This window comes from Diabrotica virgifera, chromosome 3, assembly GCF_917563875.1.
Source record: "Diabrotica virgifera virgifera chromosome 3, PGI_DIABVI_V3a".
NCBI lineage: Eukaryota > Metazoa > Arthropoda > Insecta > Coleoptera > Chrysomelidae > Diabrotica > Diabrotica virgifera.
The window spans coordinates 94125275-94138262 of record NC_065445.1 but is presented as its reverse complement, the minus strand read 5'-3'; the positions used below and the strand labels follow the sequence as shown (position 1 = coordinate 94138262).

The window sequence follows — 12988 nt, the reverse complement described above, 5'->3', positions numbered from 1 at the left end:
ATCGATTAGTGGTATTATTTTTAATAAAATAATTTCCACCCCCGAGAAGGGGTGGCATCCCCCCCAGGGTAAAAGCGCAAGTTGGCACCATGTCACCTTTGTTTCTTGAGGTATCCTCTACATACTTACCAATTTTCATGAAAATCGATAGAGGTTCAACGAAATCGGAGGTGAAAACCTTCATTGACTCCACTAGAATACAAGAACCGTCAAACAATTATTGGTTATAATACCAGCTCACTAGTTTAAAATAATGTTTTGTTGAAAATTTCCGGAGTGGAAATCGAAACGTCAAATCACAATTAAAAAATGTGATTTTCATTACAATCAATTATGGCGTAATCTTATGTGAATATTTTTCTTGAAATTCACAATTGGATGCCTATACTTTTCTCTTCTAGTGACTGGTGTACATATTTTACTCAATTTAGTTTCCCTAATCCTCAGATTAATAGTCTAGTCGCAACATAGGGGGTCCCGTGGGCACTTTTAGCTCGCCGCGATTTGATGGTGGTATTATAGGTTTTTAGGTCGCTGAATCCAATGGAAGTGGTCTGGAAGCCCAAATGTGGTGCGTTTAATTGTTATTAACAAATTATGGTAAAATTATTAGACCAGTAAGGATCTGCGAAAAAACGTCTATTTTTGGATGTGAGAGGTGGCATTCGGATTTTTGCAGATAAAGTTAGGTGACACCTTCAGTAATAATAATTGACTTATGCTCCTTCTCAAATATACCCGGAACATTAATAAAAAAATTAAAATATTTAAAAATTTCGAAAAACATCGATTTTTTTCTGCGTTCTTTGCTTATAACTTTAAAACGATTCGTTTTGGAACTAAGTCGTAGAGAAATAAAATAAAGATAATTGAATTTTGTATATATACGACTGGTAAAAAATGTCTTAAGGTATTACCTTTTCTGAAATATAGCAATAAATACAAAATAAGGGGGCAAAATAAGTCTGTTGTTATTCAATATTTTTTAACCACTTTGGTGGCACTTAGAACCTTAGTAATTCGCTTAGAAAATTCTTTGTAATATACTTAAATCGTGTACAAAATTTCATTAAAATCGACTTAATAAATTTTGCATAATAAATTTGCAATTTTAAAAAAGTTCAAATTTTTTAAAATCTTTCTGAACAAAAAGTAGACCATTTAGAAGTTGGCTAATTTTTTTACATATAAAGAGGTGCTCTACCTATCTAGAGGGGCCTCAGCAATGTTTTAAATTTATAAACAATTTTTTGGCTTATAAACAAATAGCTTTGTTTAATAATAAAAAAATTAATTTTTAGCAATGCAAATAATTAAAACAGGTATAATTTGACTTAAACTTTCAAATGCTGTCAGCAGAATTGCTATTTTATTTTTTTAATCAAACGTTATTCGCGTTCAAAAATTGCAATTTCTCGATTTTTTGAAAGTTCCACCGCGTTTATCTCGAAAACTATGCATCCTACGAAAAAACTTGTAAGAACATTTTTTGCTTGGAATTACCCAAGAAATACAAAAAAATGTTTTATTTTGCGAAAAATCGATGTTATGTAATTCCTCAAGTTCTTTGTTTATAACAATCTTATCGACATCCGGATCAACTGTTACCCAAAAAATTCGTGTTATACGGGTCAAAATACATAAAAAAGCTTGGGTAAGTCCATCAAAATAAAGGAGCCCGTAGCACCCCCTCCTGGCCACAGGACTAATTTGTTTATAAGCCAAAAAATTGTTTATAACTTTAAAACATTGCTGAGGCTGCTTAAATAATCCGATTTCAATTCTGTAAAGTGAAATAGATAGGTGGAGTACTTCTTTATATGTGAAAAAATTGACAAATCTTTGTATGTTCTAGTTTTTGTTGTGCAAGATTTTAAAAAATTTTAATTTTTTAAAAAAAGTTTAGATTGCAAAATATTATGCAAAATCTAGTAAGTCAATTTTAATGAAATTTGGTGTACGGTTTTAGCACATTACAAAAATTTTCAAAGCGAATTAGGAAGGTTCCAAGTGTAACCTACGTAATGGAAAATCATCGAATAAGGACAGGCTTGTTTTGCCCCCTTATTTTATATTTATTGCTATTTTGAAGCAAGGGTGATAAATTAAGACATTTTTAACCAATCGCCTCTGATAGAAAATTTAATTATCTTTGTTTTATTCCTATACGACTTTGTTCTAAATTGAATAGTTTTTAAGTTATAAGCAAAAAATATAGAAAAAAACGAAATTTTTTGAAATTTTTAAATATTTTATTTTTTTTATTAATGTTCCGGGCATATTTGAGAAGGAGCATAATTCAATTATTATTAACGAAGTTATCACCTAACTTTATCCGCAAAAATCTGAATGCCACCTCTCACATCCACCTAAAAACAGATCCTTACTGGTCTATATGTGTTTTTCAGGAATTATTAGAAGCCCTGTAAATAAATTGATAGTGTTAAGGTCTTCTCTGGTGTATTTTTGGTTGCTGAATAAAATGCGACTAGTCGCGATTACTCAAAATATGTTCTTATTTTGTTAATAACAAAATAATAGTTTATTCGCCGAAAAGCTCGAAATGCGCTATCTACAGCAAGTTTGTAGTCTTTTTCATAGTATTTTTATACGCTAAATCGATTGCCGCTAGTCGTGATAGCTTAAACCAGGTTCCGACTTTGTTATTAATAAATTATTGCAAAAATAACGGTTTACAGTACGTTCACTCACGATTTTGGCTCTGAATTTTAAAAAACCACTAGGATTGACATTAAATTTGGCATACACGTAGCTAACATGTCAAACAAAACAAGTGATATTGTGCCGATGTCTGCTTTTACCCTGGGGGTGAGTTTCACCCCTTTTTGAGGGTGAAAAAAGACGCTTTTAAAATAAGTCTGGAAGTGGATAAACTGATTAATTCTAAGCAACTTTTGTTCTATTACAGTTTTTTCACTGTCAATACTTTTCGAGATATTTGGTTTTTTTTGTTTAAAAATGAACATATTATTCACTCGCCCACCCTTCCTCCCGGCCCCAAATATCTGTGTACGTTCGAATTAAGGTATTATTGTGGTACCGTATCATTAGTTAAACACATTGTTTTTAAAACTTTTTTGGGTCTTAGGACCGGTACTTTATGTCCCGGTTAAACCTCGGTTAGCTAACCGGGGTTTAATCGGGACAGAAAAGTACCTTAATTAGGGCCTCTTGCGTTATAAGAAATGCAATTATAATTCCAGATTTAGCCATACGGCTCACACTCCCTCTAGGGGGAAAATTTACTCATCCCAGATACCTACGGTATCAAAAGGATTGAGCTCTGCTGGTGGGACTCTTTCCGTGTTATCGAGCCCTAGGTGACTTGGTATGCAGTAAAAGCATCTGGCTGTTGCGAGTAGTACAGCTTTCTGCATGGTCTTGTAAAGATGTTCATTTAGACCCAGCCTTTTTATGCTTTCGAGGAGGCTTTTATAATATTATAATTATTATTTATGATTATAATAATAAGTATTAATTGCATTTATGTCTATGTTATGCATATAATATTTCTGTCCCGGTTAGCTAACCAAGGTTAAACCGGGACATAAACTACCGGCCCTTAATACTTCTTCGATAGGCCAGTTCTTATCGAGATGTTTTGAACATTTGTAAAATCCACTGCATATTTTTAAATGGTCAAGTAAGATTATAGAGACCTGATAATAGTATTATATGAAAATAATATTCTATACTCTTACTTTTAACCATTTTTACAAATATGTGGTGGATTTTACAAATGTTCAAAATATCTCGATAAAGACTGGCTTATCGAAAAAGTACTTAGAGGCAAAAAAGCTTTAAAAACATTGTGTTTACCTAATGGTACCACAATAATAATTTAATTGGAACGTACATAAATATTTGGGGGGGTTTAAGGGAACAAAACCCCCATAAAATTGTTATGGGATGCACAAATTTCACTGTTATTTTTTTAAGATGATCCTGTCATAAGAATGTCACATGCCCATTTTCAATAAAAAATCTCTAGAGAATAGTTTTCGATATATGTATTGAAAAAAAATTGATTTTGTAACTTCAAAGGGGTTCAATGAAACTATTTTTGGTCCCAGAATATATAATTAATTTATGACCTGCCTTTTTGTTACACCCTGTATCATGTGTGTTCTATCAGTTTTGTATTAAAATACATGAATTAGCGAAAGTAGAAAATAATTCCTTCTAAGAAATATACTAAACACCAAAGTATGTGCAACTGTGTTTCTAGCACTCCGTATCAGTTCCCATCTCACACAGTCATCCACTTTCACTCCGCGACACTAACCCAGATTTACAAAAACAACAGAAAATCGAGAAAAGCTAACTTACCCGATGCTGCTCGTGGGTGTGGTGATGTTCATGTTGACTTTTCACTAATACCGACAGCGCGAGAAGAAAACCTGGTAAAAGTAGCAATTTCATTGTTATTGCTTCTGTTTGGCCACTAGCGCAAAGAAACAAACGACGTTCGGCACCACCGCTGAAGAACTGACAAGAGTCGAGTCTCGAGTCGATAGCCAACTGTTGGAATTGGAATGAGCCCGCCTCACCGCCTGAGTGAAGACAATCGCGAAGCGTGGATGGAGATCAAAGTGGAGAGACGATGGAGATGGCTCGCGTATGGGAGAGAGGTTACCTATACATTAACACACCTTTTGCACAAGCGTAGACTTGAGCCGGTCGATGGGATTTTTTTTATTTTACAACTGTCCGCGCTTTATTTTAAAATCTTATTTTGTAAAGAAAAATTTCATTTCGACGATTTTGGTGGTTGACGTAAAAATATTTATCAATATCTACCTAAAATTATTCTGAAAATTCGTCAATATATTCTCGTCTTTGCAGTATCTCCCAAGTAGCACAATAAAAACATTTTAGTTTTATTTAAGGTTTATAAGGTTTTATTGTGGTAAATAAGAAGATAATGGTTTTAAAGTTACCTCTTAGATATACTGCCAGAGCTTTAAAACTCTGGTTTTAAAGCTCCGGCATTACTGTTAAGGGCATACTAAGCATTTATCACTAGTTTTAAAGTATCTAATAAGAGTATTAAATAAGACTAATTAATCTTAATAGACAATTTGTCTTATTGTAGTTTTAAAATGGTTTATTCTCAGTTCACTTTAAAACTAATCAGTTTTATGAAGAACTTCCGGACTGTTTGGTTTTATTAGATTCTAGTTTGTTACCTTTTAGTTTTATTGCAGTTTTAAAGATTCTCCTAATGTGACTAATAAAACCTATTATTAAAACTACTTGATCTCAAGACTATTATGTCAGTAAAACATATGCCTTAAAACTATTTTTCAGTTTTCTTTAAAGTTGCTTTCTTAAAAGCAATTAATAGGCTATATTAAAACCAAACGCTCTTAACTAAATCAATTTGGTTATCGTCAAGACTAAACTATGCTTATTGTTAGAAACAATAAAACTAAACTCATCCCCTCTTCTTCCATGTCCAAAATGGTCGGTCATTTGTTTTAGAGCGAAACAGTGGTGTAGTGTGTTGTAAAACGTGGATGTACATTTAGTATGGAAGAAATAATTCGCAAGTACTTAAAATATAAACGAACTGGTAATTTTAAAGGAAAAATACAACACACACAGCACTACGACGCCTCGATTTTAGGTTAGATTCACATTAAAACCGAGTGGCATTATTGACAGCAGCATTAAAACTAAACGGTTTTAATTCCAAGGCAACCTTGCTTTTATGTAGGATATATGCTCTTGGAAAGGTATAAAATAAAACCATTTGATCTTAACAACTCTCTGTCGATAGACCAAATAGTTTTATATGGATTTCGGCCATATTGCTTTCTGGAGGTGCTGAAAGCCATGATATATTACAATATGTATAAGGCTTACATAAAAATTATAAATAAGCGACTTAGTGACGTAAATTCGATTTATTTTAACATTAACACATTAAAATTGTAGATAAAACTATTTTTCTTTCAAATTAATATTTTTCGGATTTAACTTTTTTTATTATTTTTATTTTTTAATCGCCAAAAGTCAGAAATTTTAGGGCGCGTGAGTTATTTAGACCTATTTTTGTTAACATTATCAATAAAGTTGGGCACGCAAGTGTTTTTCTACCTTGACAGTCCGAAATAACCAAGTACTTTTTATTATTTTATGGTTACAAATACGTATCTACCTATCATAACACATGTAAAAATTTGTTAGCCTATATGAAGTATATGGGTTTAAAGAATCATTTAATATGGTAAATTGTCTTTAAAAGTCTCCACTTAAAAACCTTTTTAAGTTTGCTATAAAACTGTCTGCACTTCTTTGTGTGCAGGCAGTGTCTTTTAACATGGTTTTAAAATCAGCTTCACAGCAGCTTTAAATCCAGTTGCTTAAGAAAACAAAGTTTTAAGAAGGTTTTTATTTTTGGTTTTATTGACCTCTTTCAGAGGTCTTTATGCTGAAAGCGGTTTTATTGCAACCTTAAGATTGACTTAAAAACCAAATGGTCTTAATTTTAGTGTTATTCTACAGTTTTAAAGCATCCTTAAAAGACTTAATAAACCCGTTCGGTGCTACTTGGGCTACTATTAACTAGTCCAGAGAAATAAGCTTGTTCTCGTGACACATCCCCCTCCAGGCCGAAATCAAATTTTTTGAGTAGTATGGACATCTACATTAATAACCTATATGTTTCCTGCAGCCGATTTTGATATATAGCTATAAACAAATGAAGAGCAAAAAACGGTAAATTTTCGCTTTTTTCGTCTATTACTAAAAAGTGAAGCATGCTAAACAAATTTGAGAATAAAAACCTAATAAATCATATAAAAAAATTCAATATGGCGTTCGCTGAATATGTCTATCCTTATTTGTTGCTTAGAAAATTCCAAAATAAGTCATAAATTTTGAGATTTTGTTCATAACTTATGTAATAATTAACTTAAAACCTTCTTATTACAAGGAATGCTGAGACTTCTGTTGCTTATAAATCATACCCTAAATTTCAAAGCAATTGGTCAAATAGTTTAAAAGTTATTTAATTTTTTTATCCCAAATTAATTTTTTTTGCAACACTATAAGTCAGAAAATTATGAGGTTACAGTAATACTTCGGACAGTTTATGAAAGAAAAACATTTATACTATTAGCTTATAATCAAGTATATTCAAATGGGAAATAAGCCACAATTTTACCTAAAAATGATTTTATTAACGTTTCGACGCCCAAGTCGGGTGTCGTTGTCAAAATACAAATTAATACTAAATAAACAAAAATGTTGTTGCTTAGTAAAAAATTCTTCTAATAATTTATTTAATCTGACTCATTTATATCGGCAATTCAGACATGTATTATACATTTTAAAGTAGACGACTTTAAAATGATATTGCCAATATTGATGAGTTGCGTTCCTGGGACGACTTTACTAAAAGATAGCTCATTCGATTACATGAAATCAATCCCAACTCAAGAATATCCGCCACAAAAATCATAGCATGTGATCTGTCTTTAAAAAGACAACCAAATGCAACGGTGGCACTGAAATTCTCGCGTTAGAGATTCCATAGTAAATCACGAGGGAAAACCAGGAAAAACCTCGTGATACTATCCCGACATCGTAAGTATTTGGGTTTACACTTAGTTTACTCTCAAAAATAATACCAAATTCTGACTTGATATTTTAAATTTTAGTTAATACTAAAATACTAAATATGTACTAACTCGATATGTTACTGATTTACTAATTGTGGTATTTTCTTTCTATTGACTTCCTCCTTTAATATGGGTAACCACATCCTACTGCATTCTACCGAGGAATTTGCGACACAATTGGTTTCATTTAGCATAATTAGAGCCGCTTCTTTGATTTTTCTCTTTTTACTATCTGCTTCTTTTAGGACTATACTTGAATCTCTCCACTGAACTCTATGTTCATTATCCCATGCGTGTTGACATATTTGAGATCTATCAAATTCTCTATTTTTTATATAAGACTGATGTTAATTTACTCTAACGTCTAATGGTCTTGACGTTTCACCTATATAAAATTGTTCGCATTCACAAGGTATTTTATTAATACAATTCCTTGTTCTTTCTTGTTCACTGTTAGGTTTAGTTTTAGATAGAATAGATCTCAATGTGTTTGTTGTTTTGAATGTTGTTGATATATTGAATTTATTTCCTATTATTTTAAGTTTTTCGGAGAGTCCTTTTACATATGGTATTGATATATTAAATATATTAAAACAATAGGAAATAAATTCAATATATCAACAACATTCAAAACAACAAACACATTGAGATCTATTCTATCTAAAACTAAACCTAACAGTGAACAAGAAAGAACAAAGAATTGTATTTATAAAATACCTTGTGAATGCGAACAATTTTATATAGGTGAAACGTCAAGACCATTAGACGTTAGAGTAAATTAACATCAGTCTTATATAAAAAATAGAGAATTTGATAGATCTCAAATATGTCAACACGCATGGGATAATGAACATAGAGTTCAGTGGAGAGATTCAAGTATAGTCCTAAAAGAAGCAGATAGTAAAAAGAGAAAAATCAAAGAAGCGGCTCTAATTATGCTAAATGAAACCAATTGTGTCGCAAATTTCTCGGTAGAATGCAGTAGGATGTGGTTACCCATATTAAAGGAGGAAGTCAATAGAAAGAAAATACCACAATTAGTAAATCAGTAACATATCGAGTTAGTACATATTTAGTATTTTAGTATTAATTAAAATTTAAAATATCAAGTCAGAATTTGGTATTATTTTTGAGAGTAAACTAAATGTAAACCCAAATACTTACGATGTCGGAATAGTATCACGAGGTTTTTCCTGGTTTTCCTCGTGATTTACTATGGAATCTCTAACGCGAGAATTTCAGTGCCACCGTTGCATTTGGTTGTCTTTTTAAAGACAGATCACATGCTATGATTTTTGTGGCGGATATTCTTGAGTTGGGATTGATTTCATGTAATCGAATGAGCTATCTTTTAGTAAAGTCGTCCCAGGAACGCAACTCATCAATATTGGCAATATCATTTTAAAGTCGTCTACTTTAAAATGTATAATACGTGTCTGAACTGCCGATATAAATGAGTCAGATTAAATAAATTATTAGAAGAATTTTTTACTAAGCAACAACATTTTTGTTTATTTAGTATTATTTTGTATTTTGACAACGACACCCGACTTGGGCGTCGAAACGTTAATAAAATCATTTTTAGGTGAAATTGTGGCTTATTTCCCATTTGAATATACTTGATTATAAAAATGCCACAAGAAAATAGCTTCAGAACAACACTATTAGCTTAATTAAAAAAAAAAATGACAAAAAGTAATTTTAAACAGTGTAAAATTATTTTGCAAAAACATGTCGATTTTTTGCTTACTTATAAACAATTAGAATACCTAACTGTTTAACCGTTACCCATAGAAAAATTATTTTTTCATATTTGGAAACACTGAATTTTTATACACATTTAGAAAGAAAAACAATTTTCCTAGGACAATTAGGGACGAGGTTAGCCCCCCTTTTTTTAATTCACATGTTCTTGCAAAATAATTTTGCAATATTTAGAATTATTTTTTGTCATTTTTTTTAACTAAATTAATAGTGTAAATCTTCTCCTTTCATAGACTATCCAAAGTATTACTGTAACTTCATTCTTTTCTGAATTATAGTGTTGCAAAAAAAATTAATTTGTTATAAACAAATTAAATAACTTTTAAACTATTTGACCAATTGCTTTGAAATTTAGGGTATGATTTAAGCATCAGAAGTCTCAGCATTCCGTGTAATAAGAAGGTTTTAAGTTAATTTTTACATAAGTTATAAATATTTATAAAAACTCAAAATTTATGATTTATTTTGCAATTTTCTAAGCAACCAAATAAGGACAGACATATTCAGCGAACGCCATATTGAATTTTTTTCATACGATTTATGAGTTTTTTAGTCTCAAATTTGTTTAAAATGCTTAACTTTTTGGTAATAGACGAAAAAAGCGAAAATTTACCGTTTTTTGATCTTCATTTGTCTATAACTATGTATATCATCAAAATCGGCTACAGCTACAGGAAACATATATAGGTTATTAATGTAGATGTCCATACTACTCAAAAAATTTGGTTTCGGCCTGGAGGGGTGGTGTCATCAACAGGATATTTTTTTTCCTTATTTCTCTGAACTAAACGGAAATTTTGTGATGGAATGTAGAGAGTAAGATGCTGAGTGACAGGCAAATAGAGGGTATCAAGTCAATAAGAGAGTATTATCAATGAAGTAAAGGTATATTTTACAATATGTTTATACCAAATTCCTAAGGCCACAAAAATTGATTGTATAAAGAACGAAGATATGGGATGAGTTAAGTTAAATTAAACATATAGCAACATCCCGATAGCTATGAAACGGGAGACATTTGACCAATGCGTTTTTCCTATTATGACATATGGAGCAGAAACTCTCACGCTCACAAAAACAACAGCACTAAAAATGCGAGAGACACAAAGGCGAATGGAAAGATCGATTCTCGGTGTGACAAAAAAACACAAAAAAGGAACCAAGACCTCAGGAAAAGAACAGGTATCACTGATGTCGCTGTCGGTATCACTGAGTTAGCAACTAAAATGTTATATGTTATATGAGACCAGTAACACCAGAATCAAAAACGGCAAAAATTTCACTGAGGCATTTAATACTTCAAAAGGCCTCCGACAAGGATGTTGTCTCTAGCTCCCACTCTCTTTAAAATATACCTTGACCAATCCTTACAGAGGGGACAAAAGCAGTAAAACCGATGGGACTGAAAGTGGGAGACGACTCCCTATTTACATTATACTTTGCGGACGACCAAGTTGTTATAGCCCAAGATCAAGATGACTTATGCTATGTATATGATACGAAAGCTAAATGAACATTACCAACAGGCAGGATTAGTAATAAATATGGATAAGTCAGAATACTTCATAGTGGGAAACGAAGACATTAAAAACCTACCATTGGAACAAGGACATATTGTTGGTGTGAAACAATGCAAATATTTGGGAGCTATACATATTTAACAAACGAGGAAATAGTGAAGATGAAATACAACACAGGATCAATAAAGATAGAAGCATCACTAGATCCCTCAATTGAATTTTATGGCACAAAGATATCAGGAAGGAAACAAAGAGAAGAATATATGAAAATATAATGAAGAGCGCTACAATCTACGGTGCAGAAGTTTGGGACATAAGTGCAAGAAATAAAAAGAAGCTACTTAGTACAGAAATGGACTTTTTGAGGAGAAGTTGTCAGGTTTCGAGATTAGAACATGTAAGAAATGAAACAATTAGAGAACGTATGAAGGTGGAAAAAACTATAATAGACGATATTGAAAAGAGACAGCTGACATGGTTCGGTCACGTTAAAAGATTGAATGAGACTCGCTGGCCGAGAAAAATATTAGAGTGGGTCCCACCGGAGAGAAGAAGAAGAGGACGACCACGGAGAAGCTGGAGGGACAATATTCAGGAGGCAATGGATTCGAGGCAATTAGATGAACATATGTGTTACGATAGAAAAAATTGGAAGCTGGGTATGGAGAGGCGGCGACAGCCGTAGAAATCCATTACTGATGAATCCATCACTGATGTCGTGGAACGCATAGCCAGGCTGAAATGGAAATGGGCAGGTCACGTAGTTAGACTCTAAACGAAAATGGATCAGAAAAATTAACAGGCGCCCAAGAGAAGACAAACGCTGCAGAGGACGACCAACACGCTGGATGGACGATATTAAACGAATATCCAAGAAATGGCAACAAGCCGGACAGAACCGTGGAGAGTGGCGAAAAATGTGAGAGACCTATGTCCAGCAGTGGACAGAAGAGGTTGCATGATGATGATGAAACATATTTTCAGATGAACTGAAAGAAACGTAAAAGAAGAATGGTGTCGGAAAGACTAATTTTTTTTAGATGAACATAAAATAGAACAAGTCACAGTTTGAAATTAAATTTATTAACACGTTGACGGACAGAACGTCTATAGATGTCTAATTTCCATTGATGTAATGTGACAAAACCTCTATAGACGTTGCATTTTCCTTATTCTACTTTGCAAAATACATATAGTGACACAACACTTGCTTATACATTTGACGCACTGTCCTTCAACGTGTTAATCTTTGGTATTTTGATAACGATTTCCGAAGTGGAAATCGAAACGTCAAATAAATTTAATTTCAAACTAAAATTGTGGCTTATTCCCAAATAAAATAAAATAAAATGCCACAAAAAAATAAAATTCAGAACAATATTGAGAAATTAGGGGTCAGATCAAAAAGGAAATAAAAAAATTAAATTGAGAAGAAGGACACAAAACCGACCACGAGCAGCTCTATCGAAGAGAGGAAGCTCTATCATAGAAAGGATGAATAAATAAGGAGAATAGAATTATTACCAGAGAACGGCAGTTCTCGCCAGTGGCGCACAACCGCACAACCCCCCCCCCCGAATTGAAAATTGGGCTAACTCCCATCTTAAAGTTCAGGAAAAGACTCACCCATCCATATGTCAACCATCCATTTTGGCCCAAAGCTGTGGATTTTACGGCCCTTCCTATTTAGGGTCTGTTTTTCGTTCTCGTCCCCAAAACACCCAAAAATTTCAAAAATTTAAGTTCGACCTTTGCGGCTTCTGATAGTACTGATCATTACGTTTCCAACGCATGTCTAATTTTGAAAATCGGTTACCGAGCTCAGAAAAGTTCAAAAGTTACCGAGCTCAGAAATATGACTCAATTTTAATTTAATAATGGGAAAATGTTTGTGGATATGTATGTATGTATGTGGAAAAGTTACACCGATTTGAATTTTTTCTGTGTTTGAAGAGGGAGTGAGGGCCGATTCAAAATCGGTGTAGTTTGTGACTTTTGGGTCACCCATAAGCCAGCTATAGGACTTGGTAGGTACAAAACGGCATATTTTTTGGG

General features: G+C 32.7%; 1 protein-coding gene across 1 annotated transcript in view; it reads right to left on the bottom strand.

Annotated features, from left to right (window-relative positions):
- Window positions 1–4612, bottom strand: part of LOC126881943 (GILT-like protein 1) — a 166865-nt gene extending 162253 nt beyond the window's left edge. The window contains exon 1 of the mRNA XM_050646680.1: window positions 4351–4612. Within this exon, the coding sequence (XP_050502637.1) occupies window positions 4351–4443 (93 nt within the window). The 5' untranslated portion in view covers window positions 4444–4612. The remainder of the gene's footprint in view (window positions 1–4350) is intronic.
- Window positions 4613–12988: the final 8376 nt, after the last annotated feature.